At 47.8% G+C, this 21,106-nt stretch overlaps 2 protein-coding genes across 2 annotated transcripts in view; one reads left to right on the top strand and one right to left on the bottom strand.

The window, feature by feature from the left end:
- The first annotated feature begins 1,124 nt into the window (after nucleotides 1-1,124).
- Nucleotides 1,125-5,672, top strand: Cfap97d1 (CFAP97 domain containing 1). Its single transcript, XM_052197789.1, has 5 exons — nucleotides 1,125-1,248; nucleotides 1,980-2,050; nucleotides 2,599-2,717; nucleotides 4,965-5,088; nucleotides 5,616-5,672. The coding sequence occupies exons 1-5, from the start codon at nucleotides 1,125-1,127 to the stop codon at nucleotides 5,670-5,672; spliced, it is 495 nt and encodes a 164-aa protein (XP_052053749.1).
- Nucleotides 5,673-12,756: 7,084 nt separating this feature from the next.
- The window catches only part of Mpp3 (MAGUK p55 scaffold protein 3), a 28,314-nt gene continuing 19,964 nt past the window's right edge, over nucleotides 12,757-21,106 (bottom strand). The window contains exons 16-19 of the mRNA XM_052197036.1: nucleotides 18,411-18,504; nucleotides 18,064-18,172; nucleotides 15,413-15,535; nucleotides 12,757-13,768 (exon numbers count right to left, since the gene is read on the bottom strand). Of these exons, the coding sequence (XP_052052996.1) occupies nucleotides 13,592-13,768; nucleotides 15,413-15,535; nucleotides 18,064-18,172; nucleotides 18,411-18,504 (503 nt within the window). The 3' untranslated portion in view covers nucleotides 12,757-13,591. The remainder of the gene's footprint in view (nucleotides 13,769-15,412; nucleotides 15,536-18,063; nucleotides 18,173-18,410; nucleotides 18,505-21,106) is intronic.

Below are 21,106 nucleotides of genomic sequence, written 5' to 3'. Positions count from 1 at the left end.
CTGTGAGCCACATGGTGTCAGTAGCTGAATCTCTCCCGAGCTACCACTGAGAGGGCACAGCATCTCACTTTAAGGGTCTGTCTAGGGGTTGTCAGGGAAAATGGCCCGATTCCTAACTGCAAGGGAGCAAATACATTCTCTGGAGTTGCAAGACTCCAGTGTGTCTCTTTAAATATTTTTTGTTTGTTTGTTTGTTTTTTGGATTTTTTTTTTTTTGAGACAGGGTTTCTCTGTGTAGCCCTGGCTGTCCTGGAACTCACTCTGTAGACCAAGCTGGCCTCCAACTCAGAAATCCACCTGCCTCTGCCTCCCAAGTGCTGGGATTACAGGCGTGCGCCACCACTGCCCGCACAGTGTGTCTCCTATTAAGATTTGTTTTCTCTGTGGTTTTGTTTGTTTTATTTCATACTTTTTTTATTTTTTGAAGTCAGGTCTCATGTAGCCCAGGCTGGCTTTGAATGTTCTATAAAACCAAGGCTAACTTCGAACTCCATCCTCCAATTTCATTTCCCAAGTGCTGATATAACGAGCGTGTGGCACCGCTCTGGGTTACAGTAACTCAGCTTTTGAGTGCTTCACTCCCAGAGAAAAGCTTACGGTCTCAGATCTTCAGGGGAACCTCTCGGGGAACTGTGACTTCTTAGCACATAGCTCAAAAGGCAGAATGAGGGCTGGATGTCCCCCTTCTCGAGCCTCTGCCTGTACTAGGCAGGGACTTCCACATCACGCCTTTCCTTTCTCCTCCAGCCTTGGAAACAGCTACTTTCCAGGCACGTGGGGGAGCTTCAAAGCCCCCTTCCTTCCTCCTGACATGGACCTGACTTAGCACAGAACTGTAAATGCTTTAGGGGAGAAGAGAAGCACCACTTACCTTGATCGGATCATAACACAGGGCATATAAATACCGGATTGTTCCGCACCCCATCACCATATATAAATTTCACCTCAACTTAAAATGAAAACTTTTAGAAGGTGCCCAGACAGAGCTAGGCATGCTCTTCCTCCTCTGAGACTTGTCCCTGATGTCATAACTGGGTAACTATGACACTTTGTCATGGAGAGAGCTAAGTGCCTCACAGAGAAGTCAAGGTGTCTCATTTTTGAAGTTAGACTAGGAGGAGAAGATGAACAATTCCCTGGATTATCTGGCCTACCCTGTAATCGTCTCTAATCATAGGCAAAGCACAACCTTCAGGAAGAAACTGGACTTTGGCCACTACATATTGCACAAAAATAGAGTACAGATAGGTAAGCGGGCAGCTGGCACTGGCCACAACCATTTGGAGTTCTAGAAGGCTCCATCAAAGAGGGTAGTGACAGGAAACCACTAGCCCTAGCTTTGGGGTGATGTGGGACACTGTGGTTAGCAGCAAAGCTTTTGTCTTCTACCTGAGCATTCATGTGCTAGAAAGAATTCGATTTTTAAAACTCTTTAGCACCAAAGTTAAAAAATAGGAGCTCAGTGCCCAATAGACTCTTCTAGGAATGTTAGGAAGTGGGTGAGGGAAAGACGTTATTTCATCGCATTGAAATGAAGTTTGTCTTTACGGATTTTGAGAGAGGGGCTCACATAGCCCGGGGGGGGGGGGGGCAGGAACTGGCTGTGAGGGTCAAGGATGACCTTGAACTCCCAGTCCTCTGGCTACCACCTTTGGAGTGCTGAATTACAGGCCTGCACATCAGCATTTGCTTTAGGCAGTGCTGGGGACCAAGCCCATGGTCTCTGGTGTGCTGGGCAGCCATTCTACTGACCCGTCCACCTTTATAGATTATTGGCCCTCACTACCCTGTCTTCTCTGTTCAAGTTCTCCAGAGATGTCAGGAGGGAAAATTAAACCTAATTCAAGTTGCTAGACTGGATCTCTGTCAAAATTCAAGAGCAGGATGTTCAGTGGTTAGGGTCGGGTGGCCTGCTGGGTTTCTAAAGCTGCTCGGATCCTACTGTGTCCTACTGTGTAACAATGCTTTTTGTCCTCCAGTGAAGCCTGCCGTCGATACCAAACCTCCAATGGCGCACACACATTACATTTTAAAATTGAGCAAAATCCAGGTATTTTTTGCCACCTGTGGCTGTATTTTATTGATTTATCTTTTGTTTGTTTGTGTTTGTCTGTAGAGCCCTGGCTGTCCTGGAACTCACTTTAAAACTCTTTAGTGCCAATGTTAGAAAATATGAGTTCAGTGCCCAATAAATAGACTCTTCCAGGAATGTTAGGAAGTGGGTGGAGGAAAGATAAAGGATTGAAAGGAAGTTTGTCTTTATGGATCTTGAGAGAGGGTCTCACGTAGGCCAGGGGGGCCAGAAATCCACCTGCCTCTGCCTCTCAAGTGCTGGGATTAAAGGTGTGCATCACCACTGCCTAGCTTTTATCTTTGTTCTTAAGAGACCCGGTTCCCCAGAGCCTTCTGAATACCCACCAACCTAAAGATTCATTAACATTCCTCCCCATAGTCACTCTGTTTCCTTAAGCTCTGCCGGGGCTCCACCAGGCCTCTCAACAGTGGCCCCTTTCCCTCAAAGTCCCAGAGGAAGGTATTGCATGTCACTATGTGGAGGCAGCACAGGAGTGAGGTCACTGCTGCGGGATTTCTTGCCAGGGTGAACAAAAGAGAATCGACAAAATTGAATACGAAAATAAACAATTGTGTCAGAAAATTGCGAATGCCCATCGAGGCCCTGCCAAGGTGGACTGCTGGAACGAGTATCTTTCAAGAAGGTAGTGTTCTCCCTCTCTCTCCCCCTCTCCCCATCTTCCCCTCCCCTCCCCCCTCATCTCTGCACTTCATTCTCAGAGAACTCAACCTTCCCTTTGGGTTTGATTGAGAGAGGTATACTCAAAGGATGAGTATACCTTGGAGAGAAGCAAGAGACCGTGCTATGAAGATTGACAGCTTCCCAAGCAGGAACCTTTCTCGGTGTTAAATCCCCACTTTTCCTGTCCTTTAAGAGACTCCCCAGCTCCGTTCAGGGCTTGTCCCAAGCATGCGCTTGCACACCTTGGCAAAATGCCCACAAGTAGGATTAGTTCAGGTGCAAGCGAAGCAGTAAGCACCAGTTCCTCAGCTCTGGGGGCTGGAGGGTCCAGCGATGGAGGGATGGATTGGCGGATCTGGGCTTGGCCTTGCTGTGTGGCCTTGGCTGCTTTCTTTCTGCGGAGACAGCCCTTTTTGCACTGGAACCTCAGGGCAGAAGGGGCACCGTATTCACTGGGAACCATCCCTGCTTCTGCAAACCGAGGTTCCGATCCTAATTCACATTATAGCCCTTGGGGGAATGTTTATAACACACTGAAGTCAAGAGTGCTTTGTCATAAGCATAGATGGACATGTTTGTGCCTCTCCACAATGTTGGGACTTGCCGGATGACGCCAAATTCGCAGTCCTCAGCTTTCGTCGGCAATTTGCCAAATGCTTACACTCTGGGTTCTTATTGTTTGTTTTTTTGTTTGGGTTCACCCTGGCTGAGATAAACAGGAATTCTTTTATTCTTACCTCAGTGACTATATTAACTCTTAGATTCCACATGATACACCACACAGGAAGTATGTCCCTCTGTGCATGTATATGTGTAGGTTACAGTAGGATTACAGGAGTTTAAAGAAGAAAGCCATTCACAAAGCCGGGGAAATGACAGACAAGAGTCCCTGTCTTCATAAGAGAACCCAGGTGAAGGCCTTGCTGGAGAGGGTGCTGGGGCTATGGGCTGAGAATCAGGTAGCAGGGTTAGCCTGAGCTATATACAATAGAGTTCAGCTTCAGAGGCAAAAGGGTCTAGCCTGGTCTAGATGAACAAAGGGAGGGCCTGGGAGATTTCAGGTCTGGATTGGTGAAAAGGACAAGGCAGATGGTAATTCAAAAATCAACAAAAACAGAGGGGGCCTGAGGTGTCCTGAAGTCCCTGGGACAATCAGGAGCTTTGTCTGTCCCTTGATCCACATATCTGATCAGATGATAGATAATTGGGACCATCAGCTTTCTAACACAAGATGTCCACTTCTTTATGGGGTCCACGAGAGAGAGAGAGAGAGAGAGAGAGAGAGAGAGAGAGAGAGAGAGAGAGAGAGAGAGAGACGTTCTTTCCTCAGACTGGCCTCTTGTTGTTTGGTTTGGTTTTTGTGTGTATTTTGTTTTTGGTTTTGGGCTGTTTAGTGACAATGTAGCCCTGGTTGTCCAGGAGTTCACTCTGTAGACCAGGCTGACCTCAAACTCAGACATTTGCCTGCCTTTCTATACCTCCAAAGGGCTGGGATTAAAGGTGTGTGCGGCCACTGCCCAACTCTTGAGCCTAGTTTTTCTCATTTTTCAAAAAAGATTTATTTAATTATGTATACAGTGTTCTGCCTGTATGTATGCCTGCAGGCCAGAAGAGGACACCAGATTACACTATAGATGGCTATGAGCCACCATGTCACTGCTGGGATTTGAACTCAGGATCTCTGGAAGAGCAGTCAGTGCTCTTAATCTCTAAGCTATCTCTCCAGTCCTCTCATATAGCTTTAATGTGATCATGTGCCCTGACAATTCCAATTGCCCTTTACAAATGTATAGGACAGGAGCCTTTCTACTCTACAGAATAAATAGTCCGTGACATGTGCGTGGCCCTGGACAGATGGTACTGTGCATACACAGATCCACCCAGGTACAGCCTTGTCCTCTATCCTCAAAATAGAGTCAAAAGCTGCTTGTGAGGTGGAGTCTCAGAGCAAGGCACAGGATGAAAACTGTCTTCTGTAATATGGAGTCATTTTGAGTTGGAGTGTAGTCTGAGATCAACACTAAGACTTAAGCTCTAACCATATCAAGAAAGTAGGCTTCTAGCAGGCAGTGGGCTGAGGGCTTCGGATTAAAGCTTGCACATGCTTCGTGTATTTCCCAGAATGCACTGCCTCGAACTTTCATCCCATCCAGGAGACATGTTCCTCTTGACCATGAACCTCTCCCTGCCCTGGTTTTGTGTTTTTCAGCTTAAACAGAGAATCGAGGAATCGCGACCTAGTAAGAATCACCATGGAAAACCAGGGCATCCTGAGGAGGTTGAGTGATCGCAAACCCCACTATGACCGCAGGGCGTCGGAGATGGACTGGCAGGCACGTGGACACCCTTGTCCTAGTCCCGGGTCTTCCTGAAGTTAGTCTGTGCTCAGGATAGAGGCTCACCCTTAAGCAACAAGAACATGTGAAATGCCACAGTCACTCAGAGAAAAAAGCCCACACGGCAAGCATAGCTCACAGATGCAAACTCTGGGATGGCCAAAGGCATCTTGGTGATAAAGCTACCGAGTTTAGTTTCAGAAAACCCAAATCTGAGGGAGAGCAGCATGATTCTGTATGTGGTTGATGGGCCCCATTTAGGAACAATTCTTCAAATGTAAAAAAGAGAGAATTGGTGCAGAGGCTGAGACAGGAGCATGACTTGTTTGAGGACAGCAGGACTACTTAGTATTGAGACCCTGCCTCAGCACACAAGCAAGGCAGTAGAGCTCTGAGGAGACACGAGCAGTGTTTCAAAGGTCTCTCTCCCAACATTTTCTAAGCCATTCTAGGGATTTAGAATTCCAGCTCACAGACCAGTGTGCCACGCTGACATGCCTTTCTGAATTTTTTTTTCTTTCAAGAATTCAAGGCGATATATCAGAAACACAACAAGATATCTTCTCTTCCAAGAAGAATAGGTATGTCCTTTTTTATTACAGCACATTGCTATCCCAGTTACTAGCAAAGCCCTTGCAATTCCATTTATGGCCAAGAAGGACCTAGCACGGGGGTAGGGGGTGGGGGGAGGAGTGAAGAGCCATTCGGGAGCAGAGGGCGGCTTTCTTTCTTTCTTTCTTCTGGAAATTCTGGTCACCAGCTTTGAGGCTTTGTGGGAGTCGAAGGGGAAGTGATCTTTGCCAGTAAGACATTAACAGGGGAGGTCCAAATGATTCAGCAGGTAAAGGTGGGAGCCTGGTGGTCTGAGTTCAGTCTCCAGAGCCCGTGTAAAGGTGGCAGGAGAAAACCCACTCTGACTTCCACATTTGTACTGTGTTGCACACGCCCCACCCTGTAATAATAGCCTTTAGAGTGTTTTAAATTAAAAAACATAAACAAGAGGCCTAGGCTTTACAGCTAAGTTTTCAGTAAAAGGCATGGCCATTTGAGCATCCTTACTTATTAGTAAGATTAGTAACGTGGTGCTGTGTCTTCAAGGAGGGAAGGATAGATGGATACCCAGACTCTCCAAAGAACAGTGCTACTGTTGATATCTTCCCTCCCTTCCTCCTCCTCCTCCTCCCTTCCTCTAAACACAAGGTTACTCACCGTGGAAAAGACACCGAGAAGACCCTAAGATCTCTTGGCTGCTCAGGATCTTAAGACGCTGTGGAATAATGGTTGCGTTCTCTGCCTTAGGGTGTTACAATAAAGCTTGGCACGAAAAAAAAAACAGGGCAAGCAAATGGAAGGACCATGATGAGCCTTTTATTTTTATTCTTGCATGCACCTGTGTATTCCTGAGAGGATATGCATGCATGTGTGTGTATGTATGTGTGTGTGTACTTGTATGTGTGCACTTGTGTGTGCATGCACATGTGGAGGCTGCAGTCTGACACTCAGCATCTTTTTCAAGCACTTGCTTTTGAGACAGGGCCCCTCGCTGAGCCCAGAGCTCGCTGATAGAGCTGGGCTGCTGGACCAGTGAGCTCCAGAGATCTGCCTGTCCCGGCGTCCCCTCCCAAACCTGGCTTTTATGTGGGTGCTTAGCCACCCGAACTTGGGTCCTCAGCTTGTGCCGTAAGCACTTTATTGAGTCATCTCAGCTCCTAGTTACATGCGGCCTTGAACTTGCTAACTAGCTGAGAGCAACCTTACACTCATGACCCTCTTCCTTCAGCTCCCTAGCGCTGGGATCACAGGTATGAGGCACCAAGCTGGACTTACACTGTACGGGACTTCATGCCTGCCCGGCAAGCGCTCTACCAACTTCACTATATCCCCAGGCCTCTCTCCCATTAACATTCATGCTTCTTCCCTCAGGCCAGACAAGCCGATGATTCTTTCTCCTCAACTGAGTGCCTGTTTATCTTCAACATTTAAGAGGCCCATCCCCCACAGAGACCTCCATGGCCTGCCGGAGTTATATCAGGCACACTTTCAAACGTCTGGAAGTTTTCCTTTTGTTTTGCTGTTACCTGATCTTTAGTAACCACACCCAGAGCACATATCCTATGACTTCAATTCTTTTAAGCTTCTTAAGGTCGCCTTCTGATCCAGGATACGGTTATCAAGGCAAGAGTATTGAATTTAGTACTATCAATCACTTAAAGTGGGGTGTCAAATTGCCCAGTGATTGTGGATTTGTCGATTTTTCCATTCACCTTTATCAATTTAAAGGTTTTACTCACATGCATGTACATGTGCAGGCCTGTGTGCGTGCATGTGTGTGTGTGTGTGTGTGTGTGTGTGTGTGTACATGTGTGCAGGTGCCCACAGAGATCAGAAGAGTGTCATATCTCCCCAGATCTGGATTTACAAGTTGTTGTGAGGCACCCTGGGTGGGCGCTGGAACATGAGCGCCATCACTCCGAAAGAGCATCAGTGCTCTCAAGTGCCTATAGCACTGTTAAGTTTTGCCTCATTGTCTCAGACGTTGAAGCTCAGTTCTTGGGTGCACACTCCTTTAAGCTCACAATACCTTGTTGGTATATTGATTCATCCTCTATTATAATGTCCCCTATTTGTCTCTAGTAATTGTCTTGCTCTGAAATCTGCCTTATTTGACATTATCATAGCCACTACTGTTTAAAAATCCATCTTCTGCCAACATCTTTTAGCCTCACTACTTTTTTTAAAAATGTTTTTAGGGAAATTTTTTTTAAAAGATTTATTTATTGTTATATGTGAGTACACTGTAGCTGTCTTCAGACACACCAGAAGAGGGCGTCAGATCTCATTACAGATGGTTGTGAGCCACCATGTGGTTGCTGGGATTTGAACTCAGGACCTTCGGAAGAGCAATCAGGGCTCTTAACCGCTGAGCCATCTCTCCAGCCCCGCCTCACTACTTTTTAAACGATGTGTGTGTATAGGTCAGAGGACAACCCCTGGTGTCAGCTTCACTTTCTACCTTGTTTGAGACATGGTCTCTATGTTGCTAGCTCTCGTGTGCACCAGACTACCCCACCCACGAGAGTCTGGGAATTCTCCTGTCTCTGTCCACCAGTGGGCTGGAATTACAGACACAAGCTACCATACCAGCTTTATTTTGGCTCTGGGAATTCGAACTCAGGTCTCTGAGTTTGCATGGCAAGTGCTTTAGCCACTGATCCATCTCCTTAGCTCCTCCTCCCTCCTCGTAAAATACAGAAGTGGTTCCTCCACAAATATCAAGCAGGGCATATGATGGCATGGTTACCTTTGTTTGGCCCACCTGGTGCAGGTAAGGAAGCCCAAGAGGTGAGAGTTGGTTCTGACTCCTTCTGTACTGGTCTCTCATCTCTCGGAGAAGTCCCACTCCAGTTCACGTCCTTGTTTAGAGCTGCCCCTGGGGTGGGTTTCCATAGTTTCATTTCCCTCCTCTGAAAACACGTCCATCCCCCTCATTCCTAAGATAGTCTCACAGAAGGCAGCTTCGACATTAATAGTCCTTTGTCCTCGGCGGTTGACGCGTTTGCCACCTCTTCCCAAGGCAAAAATAGAACTTGAATTACTTTCCTTCCTGGCTATTTTTTGCTGTTTTTAAGGTTGGTATCTTCCTCCTTATTCTTCAGTTTCTAAGAGATTAAAAAGGATGTGTGTAAGGTTTTCCTATTATATTTCAAATCTAATCCATTTCTTGAACCATAGGCTGTCTTTCTCCAGGTTGGGGTGGTGGTAGCAAGGGGGGGGAGCGGGGCATTATTTCTCTCAATATTAGGGTCTTAAGCTTTGTTCTCTCCCGCCAGGACTCATACTCTAAACGTTAGCATTCTTCCCCCTCCTTTCCTCTCCGTGTCTTCTTCCTTTCAGGATCCCATGCAACCCAGGCTGACCTTGGATTCGCTATATAGTTGATTTCCTAATCCTCCTGTTTCCACCTTACAAGTTCTGGGGTTACATGTTGAGCCACTGTGCCCAGTTTATCCCATGATGGAAGAGATCAAACCAGATTTCAGGCATGCTGGGCAAACACTCTACCACCTGAGCCGTATCCCCAGTCCTGGTATGACCTCTAACCCTTTCCATGCTACTTTTGAGCTCATCCACGCTTTAAGTTTTGCTTTGTTTTGGTTTTTTGTTTGTTGTTTGTTTGTTTTACTTCCATAACTCAAAGAAAAATTATATTTAGTGTGTTGTCATCTGTGTATCTGTATGTCTGTGGACAGTTTGGGGACACGTACAGCTTTGTGATGATGTTGTTTGTGTCCTTCCCTGAGCTCTTGCTCAGTCCCCGACGATGTCTTCCGATGGGTTGGGAAGGGCTTCTGTGAACTGCCTTAGTGTGACTAGGCAGCCTTCTGCTGAGGAGCAAGCAGACACTGCTTGGCTTGGGTCCCTGAGTCACTGGGCAGAAGGCAGCAAAGAACAGGACTGTTGTCACTGCTGCGAATGAATTGGAACAACTCCTCGTTCCTGTGTGAGGTGAACTCGGAAACTCTAACAGGGTTCTTCTTCTTTACCTGAGGAAGCAGACATTTGTCGCTCTTTGTTGGTTCTGTGTGTGAGGCCTCTCCTAAGCCCAGGCTCCAGGCTCTGTGGGAGACGGAAGTGCAGGGGACCCCACCATATTGCCAGAGCCCCCCGGTCTGTTCCTAGTTAGCTTCCACAGCTCTCAGACTCCCTTTATGCAAAGTGTTTAATTGTATTTAGAGGAGGAAGAAAAACTGAAAAACGACTCCTACCACCTTGTTCTAAAACCACCAGCCTAACCCTGAAGGCAGCAATGGTTAGAGGATAGATTCAAAGGACCCAGAAATGGGAGTAAGAAATGGGTCAGTCTACCACACAGACGCACTTGATTGGATTTTAACTGTCTGATCTTAAAACGGACTTTATACGTATGCTGAAGTTTGAGACTATTAAATATATCGAGAGCTATTTGCCTATAATCTCAGTATTTGGGATGCAGAGGCAGGAGGATCATGAATTCAAGGCCAGTTTGGGTGAGGCCAGCCTAGGTTATATAGTGAGATCCGTCTCAAAGCAGGAGCTGGAGGGAATTACTCAGAAGTTAGAGCACAGACTGTTCTTCCAGAGACCCAGATTTGATTCCCAGCACCCTGTGGGTGCTGGAACACATGTGCAAACAAAGCACCCATACACAAAATAGAAATAATCTATTATTATTGTTGTCGTTGTTATTTTAAATCCCAACTGTGGTTTCCCCTCCCTCCTATCCTCCCAGGCCCTGCCTCCCCTGTTTCCCTCTGTCCACCCCCCTCCACTCTGCCTTCATTTCTATTCAGAAAAGGGTAGGCCTCCCATAGATATCAACCAAATTATGGTATATCAAGTTTCATTAAGACTAGGCCCCTCCTCTCATATTAAGGTTGATAGGGCAACCCAATATGAGGAAATGGGTCCCTAAAACCTGCCAAAGAGTCAGAGACAGCCCCTGCTCCCACTGTTAGGAGTTCCACAAGACCACACTACTCAACTGTAAAAAAATAATCCTAAAAAAAAAAAAAAAAGCAAACCAAAAATCTCTCATTGCTTGGATGCCCGATCCTGTGACAGGAGGCATAGATAGCAGGTGCAATGCTTGAGTACATGCACCCTGAGCCTGTCTGGTGGCACACACAGCCAGTGTAATGCTTGATTACATGCACAGTTTACCTGCCCACGTGCTGTAAAGCACTGGGGACGTACAATAGCAAAGCACTGTAGGCTGAGATCCAACCCATCTGAGCTCTGATTGGCAGGTGGTTATAACTTCTGATCTCTCTTCTGCAAGGGGAGGGCTGGGCAGCAGGGAAGGTTAGAGATCATTAGATCAAGGGCAGCACACACCAGTACTGAGAAGTATGTTGAAAAGAGGCAAAGGCAGAAGAGTTCGGTACTCCGTGGGCGCACAGGAGCAGGACGGGCAGTGGCAGCACGTACGCGATCCAGTTAACATTCTTGACCTTGAAACGTCCTCTAGAGCTCACTCTCTCGGTGTAGACACAGACCAAGGACTTAACTTCGTTTAAAAGCCTAAGGAATAAAACGGTGTTGTTGAGAGGTGTAGAGCTGTGGATGTTGCAGGTCTAGCATGATGAACTTTTGCCAAGCTCACTGCTGGGGGGCTCAGAACACATACCGTCTAGTGGACTTAATTATGCATTTACACCACTCCATCAGTATATATTTGCAAACAGATACATTGTGTAACAACGTTCTCTGCTTTGTATAAACAGCAAAAACAGCCTTCCAGATAACACCTGCCCCCCCGGGGGGAGGGGCATCCTCTCCACTCCCACAGATCTCCTAACAGCTGTGAACATCCCTTGTCCTGGGAGAAGAAGAGAAGGTACTTCAATTGTAAATAAATTTAGCTCATTTTTCATACCTATAGTCCACACCCAGTAACTACCTCCTCATCTGGTAACCGGCCAAAAAAGTATGGAGTAAGCAGAAAATGACTCTTTAGTGTCACATGCATTTTTTAAAAATGGTCACTGGTACCCAACACAAGAGGACAAATCACCCACATCAGATTTCCTGCAATTGGGTAAGGTCTCCACCGCCATGCCGTGAGAGGGCTAAGAATGAGCTCTTCCTCCTAACTGTCATCTACCTGGGAGTGGATTCGAGCTCCTGGTTTTCCATTCACCCTTCACGAGGCAGCTGCCTCCTGCACCTGAATTTCCTGGAAAATAGTATCACTTGATAAATAAAAAAAAATATCCAATAAGGAAACACCCTTTTGCAGGAAAGTCCTAACAAATGAGACCCTGGTTGGGTTAGGTGGGTGATGCCGAGCCAAAGAATTATAAGAGTTCTTAAGCAAGAAACCTAGCTTGAATTTTATAGATGGTCGGCCTGGCCTGTTTCAGGGATAAGGTATCCTGCACATGTATAAAGTGCATCCTTTTGGTCCCAGAAGTAGTAAGCACACTGCACACTATTAAATTTAGCTGTGAATGTACTTCCTCACAAGTCAGTTGTTTCATTAGGAAGAACCCTATTACAGAACCACAAAAGCATGAGGCAGTGTAGCGTAGTGGTTAGGGATTACTCATGTGAGAAAGATCTCATGTGAGGCTCAAATATACACAGGCACCATTATGCATGTGCAGGTATGTAAATGCACCACACATGTGTACACATATGTAAGTGTAGACTAGGCAGTTGGAAAGTTTCTAGGGACTCTCCTGCCTTTCCATCTCCTGACTGAAGTACTGGGATTATGAACATACTAAAAATGAGGCTTTTACGTAGGTTCCAGGGATTCGAACTCATGTCCTCAGGCTCGCACGTCAGGCACTTTTACCCACAGACGGACCTCACAGCCTCGAGCTATTTTTCAGCTGTTTATGGACTTGGACGCATGCTTTAAAGTTTCTGGGTCTCATTCCCCCCGCCCCCATTGTAAAATGGGAATAAGATTGCTACATCATCAGCTTGGTGTATTTATGAAGATAACATACAAAACCAACTCCACATCACAACCAGCACTGGGAAAAAATAAAATTACATACACTGGTGACACATCAGAGGCAAAATTCTCCGAATAGCTATGACCTGTCACAATCCCTGGGCAAACTGCTTCTGGTCAGAGACAACGCAACAACCCACACTTTTGACAGGACTGATTTATTGTGGCTTAGACAGAGCTTTCACAGAGGGGAGTCATCTGAGTCCCTACAATCCAGCACAACAGGAGCCCCAATCTGAAAATAGAGACAGCTGCAAGCAAAGGACACATCAGTCACATCAAGGACGCATGTTCCGGAGTGGGGGATGGGGTGGGGGAGGCAGCCTGACATTCCTCAAGATTCCCCGAAGGCACTGCTGCGTTACAGACTGGTCCAGTGAGCCGTGTGGACGTCAAGTGTGCCTCTGTCTTGCAGGAAAAAAAAATGTCTGCACAGCAAGCGAAAAGGCAGGGAACTAATTTCTCCACCACCAGGCAAGCACCACCCCCATTAAAAAAAAAAAGAAACAAACAAACAAAACAAAAAACCAAAAACAACCCAAAGGTTTCAGTGCCACAAGCCAGAAGAGGGTCTTCAGTTGCATGGAAGATCCTCTTGTGTAAAACAAATTCCAAAAAGGCTGGACCAGTGAAATATCCTATTTATAAAGCTGAACATCACGGTAAATCACTATACAAATTCACTGCCACCACCCCCAAAAGACAGTGGCTACGTAGCTTTGGTACAAAGAATCAAGGCCAACTTGCCCACGAGACTTTAATAAATGACACGCTATTCTGTGGACTGCCCCTTCGAGCTCCACTCGTGAAGTGCTGAGGTGCAGACAGCAGACAGAAATCCAACCTCAAGCAAGGCATCCTTCCCACGGATGCTCGGCCGCAATGGTTTGTGGGAAATCCTGTTCCTCTCTGCACTGAGATTCCTTGACGGTACATGAGGGAGGCTGGGCTCTCTGGTCTCCAAGGTCCCTCCAGATTGGCTGCTATGGGGTGAAGTTACCTTACCCAGCTGATGGGTACCCAGTAAGTGTCCTTGCTTAGCGTCTCTGTGACAGCTCTGAGCTGGCTGCAGACACTCTGCAGGTCTTCCCTCACCAGCACGGTGTCTATCAGGTGCCCATAGTGTTGATCAATGAAGGCCGCAGAGGCGGCCATCTCTTGCTGCTGTTCATCCTGCAAGGAGAGAGACTGTAGGTGGTCTGGGGGATGCACCCCTGTCACAGCCCGCTATTATTTAATGTGCCAAGTGGACACCTGCGTCCCATGGATAACCTTAACTGTGAACACAAGAGTACAGTGCAGTCGCGACATACCACACGGAAGGAAACCAATCATTAGTACACGCAATGATTAACTCACAAAACAGCCACTGAAGCCGGGCGGTGGTGGCGCACGCCTTTAATCCCAGCACTTGGGAGGCAGAGGCAGGCGGATTTCTGAGTTCGAGGCCAGCCTGGTCTATAGAGTGAGTTCCAGGACAGCCAGGGCTACACAGAGAAACCCTGTCTCAAAACAAACAAACAAACAAAAAAAACCAAAAAAAAAAAAAAAAAAAAAACACATAACCACCAAAGATCTATGAGCCAAGAGTCATGGTTTCAGGGTATCTGTCTGGTTATATCTGTGTGCCTATGACAGCATTATATTCCTGGCTTGAAACATTTCCAAAGAGATATGAAGCTGGATGTGGTGATGCATACCAGCAATCCCAGCACTTGGGAGGCTAAGGCAAGAGGAACAAGAGTTGCAGGATAGCCTGGGCTACAAAGTAAATCCAGCCTGGACTATGAAGAAAAAAAGGGGGTGGGGTGAGATGTATTGATTAGTGGTAAGGCCTTGGGATCAGTTCTTAACACCACAAAGAGGGTCTGAACAGATGGTTCATTAGATTAAAGTGTCTGCCATGCCAGTTCCTGAGGACCCAAGGTCAGATCACCCAGCAGCCACATTTAAGCTAGGCGGGTGTGCATTTACAGCTTCAACCTGGAGGCAGAGTAGTGTAGGGCAGAGACAGGTGAATCCCAGGGGCTTGCTGGTCAGCTAGTCTAGCCAGAATGGCAAGCCAGGGTTTCAGTGAGAGACCCTGCCTCACAAATAAGTCCAAGAATTGATAGAGGAAAACGCCTGACATCAACCCCTGGCCTATGCACGCACGCAAGCACACGTGTACTAATGCGTGTGCCCTTGCATGCACGCTCCTGGTGAAAGACACCCAAAACTGACCCCTGACGACCACACTCACAAACATGTGTGGGTGCAAACATAACCTGCACACACAGTCTGCACATACATACTCATATATACACGTGTCTACAACACTTGGGGTTGACTCAGAAATTCAATAGTCGGTGTGTTCTGTTCCACTCAGAGGGGGCCTCTGGCAACCTTCAATTCCCTTTTAGACAGGATACTAACATGAGGTTGTAGTGGGTACTGAGTCCCACCCTACCCGGAACAAAGGCATGATCCCACCCCCTGGAAAAGATGGCTGGATGACTGTCTTTTTTTTTTTTTTTTTTTTTTGGTTTTTCGAGACAGGGTTTCTCTGTGTAGCTCTGGCTGTCCTGGAATTCACTCTGTAGACCAGGCTGGCCTCGAACTCAGAAATCCACCTGCCTCTGCCTCCCAAGTGCTTGGATTAAAGGCGTGCACCACCACTGCCTAGCTGTGACCATCTTTTCTTAGTCTTGTAAAAGGAAGGGAAAGATGGCCTGGTGCCTCATGCGGAAGCTATGGCCTCTGCCGCTCTTCCTTGAAGCACCCATAGTCAGTTAAGAGCAGCTCCTTCAAAGGAGAAACAATCAACTTTGAACTTACAAGCGAAGCTGCTGTGTCCTCAGAGTCCGGGGACACCGGTGGCGTCTTCCTTCTCTCCTGGATTGCAGGTTTCACAAATATAACGTAGGGCTTAAACTCGGGCGTCCTCAGGTGTCTTAGTGCCTATAGAAGGTTCCAGAAAATTATGTGCATTTTGCAACATTTTGTCACAACACACATATTCTGAAAGCTCCCGTCCTCAGTGACATCAGTCCTGGTCGCATCTGTCCTGAGGCAACTGGGCAAAACTAACAGAATTAATTCTCTCATCCTTTACTCAAACCCTGAACTCCTCTGGACCAGGCAGCTACTTGAGGAGAAAGTAAAAGTGAAGAGCTTCGTCTCAGTCTCTCCTAGCTGGGACTCTCCAACTCAGCCAGGCTCCTCCTCAGGCAACTCTGTGTGTCTGCCCACAACTGGGCCAAGGGCTGGGAAGCCCAGCGTGCATCAGTCTGCCTACACTGCGTGCGACTGGTCTGGTCCACAGGCTGCCTTCTGATAGTCAAAGAAGCGAAGGTTTGCAAAGTAAATGAAGCAATGACCCTCAGGATTCACGTGAAACACTGTTTTTTTTTTTTCTTTCCCACATGCAAATCACACTGATAACAGAGTGTGCACAGTGTAAAGAAAAACTGGTATCGAAGGTCTATGCACTAAATGCATACACACACACACACACACACACACACACACACAAAATCAATAAAATAAAATCACCTTTAAAAAAAAATCTTTGAGGGTATGGGTGAGGTGGTGCATGCCTTTAATCTCGGCACTTGGGAGACAGAGCCAGATCTCTGAGTTCAAGGCCAATTTGGTCTACAAAGCAAGTTCCAAGACAGCCAGGGCTACATAGAGAAACCCTGTCTCAAAAAAATCAATCAATCAATCAATCAATCAATCTCTTAGAAGGACAGGAGAGATAATGCAGCATTTAAGAGCAGTCAGTGGCTGCTCTTCTGGAGAACCCAGTTTCAATTTCCCAGCACCTACATGCTGGCTCATGACTGCCTATAAGTCCAGTTCCAGGGGCTCCAAGGCCGTCTTCGGGCCTCCACAGGCACTGTACCAACATCATACAAACATACAGGCAGGCAAAGCACTCATAAAACAAGAATTTTTTTTAAATCTTTGAAATTTAGATTTCTGACTTCTTTAAAAGATTTTATTTTTATGTGGATGAATGTTTTGCCTGTGCAAGCCTTGTGTCCTTGGAGGCCTGAGATGGCGTTGGATCCCGTAGAACTGGAGTTACAGGCGGTTTGTGAGTCACCATGTAACGCTGGCAAGTGAACCTAGGTTCTCTGTAAAAGCAGCAAGTGCTTTAGAAAAAAAGCCATTTATACTAGTGTGTGTGTATGTGTGTGTGTGGGGGGGTGTGGGTGACGATACATACTTGAACTTGCACATAATTACAGGCACCTGAAAAGACCAAAGCAGGGTAATGGATCCCCTGGAGTTGGAATTAAAGGCAGCTGTGAGTGACCCAGTGTGGAAGCTGGGAACTGAGTTCTGGCCTTCTGCGAGGGCAGTGTGTCTTAGCTGCTGGGTCATCTCCAGCCCCAAGACTGTGACTTTCAACTACCAACTCTCAGGAAGTCCAAATCAGCAAGATGTTCGCTTCTAGGCAAAATGTGCTTTTGGAAAAATGTTTCAAGCCAATTCAGGTAAAAGAAAGCTCACAGTTTATGCCCCAGTATCAAAGCTCTGCTCCTGCAGTAGGGGAAAAAAAAATCCTGATGTTGAGTTCAAAGCATGGGAATCTTTCTAAAAGACAAGGTTAAGAAGGTGACCAGACCCCTGAGGGGCCAGCAGAATGCCATCCCATCTGTGGGGAACGGGGACTAGCTTTCAAGCTCTGAGCAGATCAATTCTTCCCAACTCTTCCCTGCAAAGTGATATCAAGATGCTGGTCTGTGGCCTCCCTCCAGCCTTCCCCTCACTGCATAGACTTGTTCCAGTTGTAGAGGCAGAAGGCTGGCGAGGAAGGAGAGCAGTAGGAGCCTTGCCTGGGTATACACACTAATCATTTTCTATCCTGTTCCCACTGGCCAGATAGCACAGAGACTTAAAAAATTACACCTATGGTGTGCTTGCTTGTGGATATGTGCATATTTGAGTGCAGTGTCTATAGCGTCCAGAAGAGGGCGTCAAATCCCCATGAACTGGAGTTGCAGGTTGTTGTGAGCCACTTGACATGGGTTCTAGGAACTGAACTTGGGTCCTCTGGAGACCAGCAAGCACTCTGAACCACTAAGCCACCCCCATACCTACCCCCACCCTTTTTCAGACTCTGTAGCCTAGACTGACCTCAAAGTCACAATCGGCTTGCCTCTACCCACCCCCAGTTCTGGGACTATATATGCCATCATGCCTGGATTGCCAGTCTATTGTATGATGTGCCTCATGCAGGGGTTACTGTCCTGGATCTCAAAGGGTCCCTGGGCTCTCTCAAATTAACACGAGATTAGCAGGGCATGTTTGGGGGAATAAAGATTTCATCCAGTTCTCAAGGAGAGGATCAAGCAAGCTTAGCATCTGTGCCCTGAACTGAACTGTCCTTAGACTGAGCTCATTTCTGTAGAATGGGTACCCCACCCCCACACCCCAGGCTCCATAAATTCCCATGCCCAGATGATCCAGGAACTCACTTCTGGTTCTACATCCACCAAACAAACTTTGTTTTTGGCCAGAACAGCCTGGATAGCCTCCAGGCTGGTCCCATAGAGCTCCTCCTTATATTCACCGTGCTCCAGGAACCTAAAACACCACCAAAGAGGGAAAACTTCAGTTTCTGAGAAGACCCAACGTCACAAAAATCAGAACAGGGGGCATCCCACCCAATAGGACCTCTCTCCCGCTTCCTCCTTCCCCTGTCCTTCCCAGAAGCTCACCCGTGACCCATGGGGCCAAGTATTGGTACAATATTGATATAATATTGGACAGTCACAGAGATACTCGGTTTTCAGAGGGCCCACTGGCTCATGAAGCAACCCACTTGTTGTGATGTATGTCGGCCTCAAATGCTTGCTTGGAGACAAAGTGATATTCTACCCCTTCTCTCTCGTGGCTCTTCCGGGGCCTGGTGGTGTCTTTTAAAGAAAGAAAGATTGTTGGGCCAGAAGCGAGTCTGAGCCCTCGCCCCGGAGCATCTGTGCACGAATCAGAACTTCCATTCATCGGGTGGCCCCAAACCGTACAACTCTGATACCAGCAAAAGAAGCCCCTTCCACCCCTCTTAAAGACAAGATCTCAAATGGTTCAGTCTGGCCTTGAATTCCCTACGTAGCTGAGGATAACCTCCAACTTCTGCTTCTCCTGCCTTGACCTCCCAAGTGCCGGTGTTTCAGATGCGCCCCATCACGCTAGGTTGATGTAGGGGACTGAACCCAGGGCTTCAGGCATGCTAGGCAAGTTTGCTACAAACTGAGCCATAGCCCTAGACCCTGAAGAATACTATTTGGAATCGGGGGAACCCAAGGCCCAGACACAGTACCCAAAACCCCAGGCATTCAGAGCCAGGGTCAGTCTCATGGTTGTGTCACACACTGGCCTCTTGCTGGTCTGCTGGTCTGTCTTCTTGGTGCTGGGGCTTTGAAATCACCATTGAAAGGTCTCTAGTTCCCGCTTTTAGCTTGGGTTTTCTCATCTGAGAGTAAAAGGGCACAAATACACTAGATACTGCTTTAAGCTATGCCTTGTGTGTGTTTGTGTGTGTGCACACATGCGAATGCAGAGGCACGTCCATGCCTACATGCTTGCATACGTGGAGGGCAGAGGTCAACCTCAAATGCCTTCCAGGGTCTCTCACTCAGCCTGGAATTCACCGATTCTGCTGGCCTATGAGTGCGGGTAGCACCAGCCTGTCCTCACCTCCCCAGCACTAGAGCAAAGGTCATCTAAACTGCTCACTTTTTATGAGAACGCTGGGAACCTGACTCAGGTGCTTGTGCTTTCTCAACAATTGCTCTCCCAGCTGAGCCACCTCCCAGGCTTGGGCTATCCATTCTCACACTGAGAAGGGAAGTCATGGGGCAGGGCGGGGCCCCAGCCCCCCGCCCCCTGTACTGTGCAGGCGGGTTTCAGCAGCACCAGCCCTTGGACATGCTTCTAATGCAGCATCCCTGCTGATGTCTGCAACGGAACCCTGATCCACGCCTGGGCCAATCAGGTGTGCACAGAATGGGAGGACACGTGAGAGCAACATGTAGCTTTTCCCAAAACAGCACAGGAACTTTGAAGAACTGTCCAGCTGTGGGGCCGCCCCTAAGATACCCTGTTTCCATGTGGCATCACGCCAATCCCCCAAAGAGTAGCTAAGAGCCCTTTAATATCATTGGCTTCAGTCTTTTATTTCTCCAACTATTTGATGCTAAACATCATCATGAGCCCACAAGAGCATTCTGGGGTTTTTGTTTTGTTTTGTTTTGTTTGTTTGTTTTTGGAGACAGGGTTTCTCTGTGTAGCCCCGGCTGTCTTAGAACTCACTCTGTAGACCAAGTTGGCCCTCTGACTCAGAAATCCGCCTGCCTCTACCTCCCAAGTGCTGGGATTAAAGGCGTGCAGCCACCGCTGCCCCGCCCACAAGAGCGTCCTGATCTGTCCAGCCTCTACTGCAGCTTTAGCTCCTGGTTCACGGTCCACACTAAGGTACCCAGCCCTTAGCACGGCCGACCGTGGGTCACACCTTCAACCCTTGACACATGTTGCTCCCTGTGTATAGCAGACGCTCCCTTTCTTCTCCACCTACAAGACTTCTATTTACACCTCAACATAAAAGTCACCGCCTCTGGGAAGCCTCCCCTTGCATCTCCTTGCTGTGGGTCTCTGAAAATAGGCAGGCCCGAATCCTGAGTATAGGCTGCTCTTTCAGAGACAGAAGTGTGCATGCGTGCATGTGTGTGTGTGTGTGCATGTGTGCGTGCGCGTGTGTGTGCGTGTGTGTGTGTGTGTGCATGCATGCATGCGTGTGTGTGCATGCATGCATGTGTGTGCATGTGTGTGTGTGTGTGTGTGTGCGCGCGCGCGCGTGTGCATGTGTGTGTGAGCAATTGCTGGCATCCTGCTTCATCTACTGAGACCCGAAGGCTGGCACCTCCAAAGGTCCTCAGGGCTGAGCTTCCAGAGCGGCCTCCACAGTCTCACTACCTCCCCCAAGTCCCCTCAGACTAGGCTCTAGAAGATGATTCTGATGGCCATGGGCCGCTGACCTGGGGAACCAGGAAGAGCAATGTGGTCCAAGAAAGGCTTTGTAGCTGCCCTTCCTCAGAACTTTCTGGAAAAGATCATTTCTGCCCCACAACCATTCCCACTCTGTGGCCAGCCACCAGACAAACACACTGTATCACTAAGGGCCAGAGAATGAAGTCGCCGTGGGACAGGACAGTGTTGGGGGTGCGTGGGAGGTGAGCAGTCATGTTGCCCTCCATTAAGGGGTGACCTGGGGTCAACTGCCTGGGCTTCAGGCCTAGCTCCCCCCCTTTCCCACTGTGTGATGCTAGGCTAGTTACTTACCTTCTCTGAGCCTTGAGGTCTTCCTCCCCAGTATGGGATGGTGAGTGTACCTCTTCTCTGGGGTACAAGTAGGGGCAGCCAAGTTTGAACACATACGAGCTTAGTGCCTGGCTCTCATTCTCTCCTCCAGAACCAGGACCCACATCTACTGCCTCTCGGTACCCCACTGTCTTGGGATGA

This window comes from Apodemus sylvaticus, chromosome 10 (assembly GCF_947179515.1).
Source record: "Apodemus sylvaticus chromosome 10, mApoSyl1.1, whole genome shotgun sequence".
Classification (NCBI taxonomy): domain Eukaryota; kingdom Metazoa; phylum Chordata; class Mammalia; order Rodentia; family Muridae; genus Apodemus; species Apodemus sylvaticus.
The sequence above is the reverse complement of the archived record's forward strand: the minus strand, read 5'-3'. Positions and strand labels throughout refer to the sequence as shown.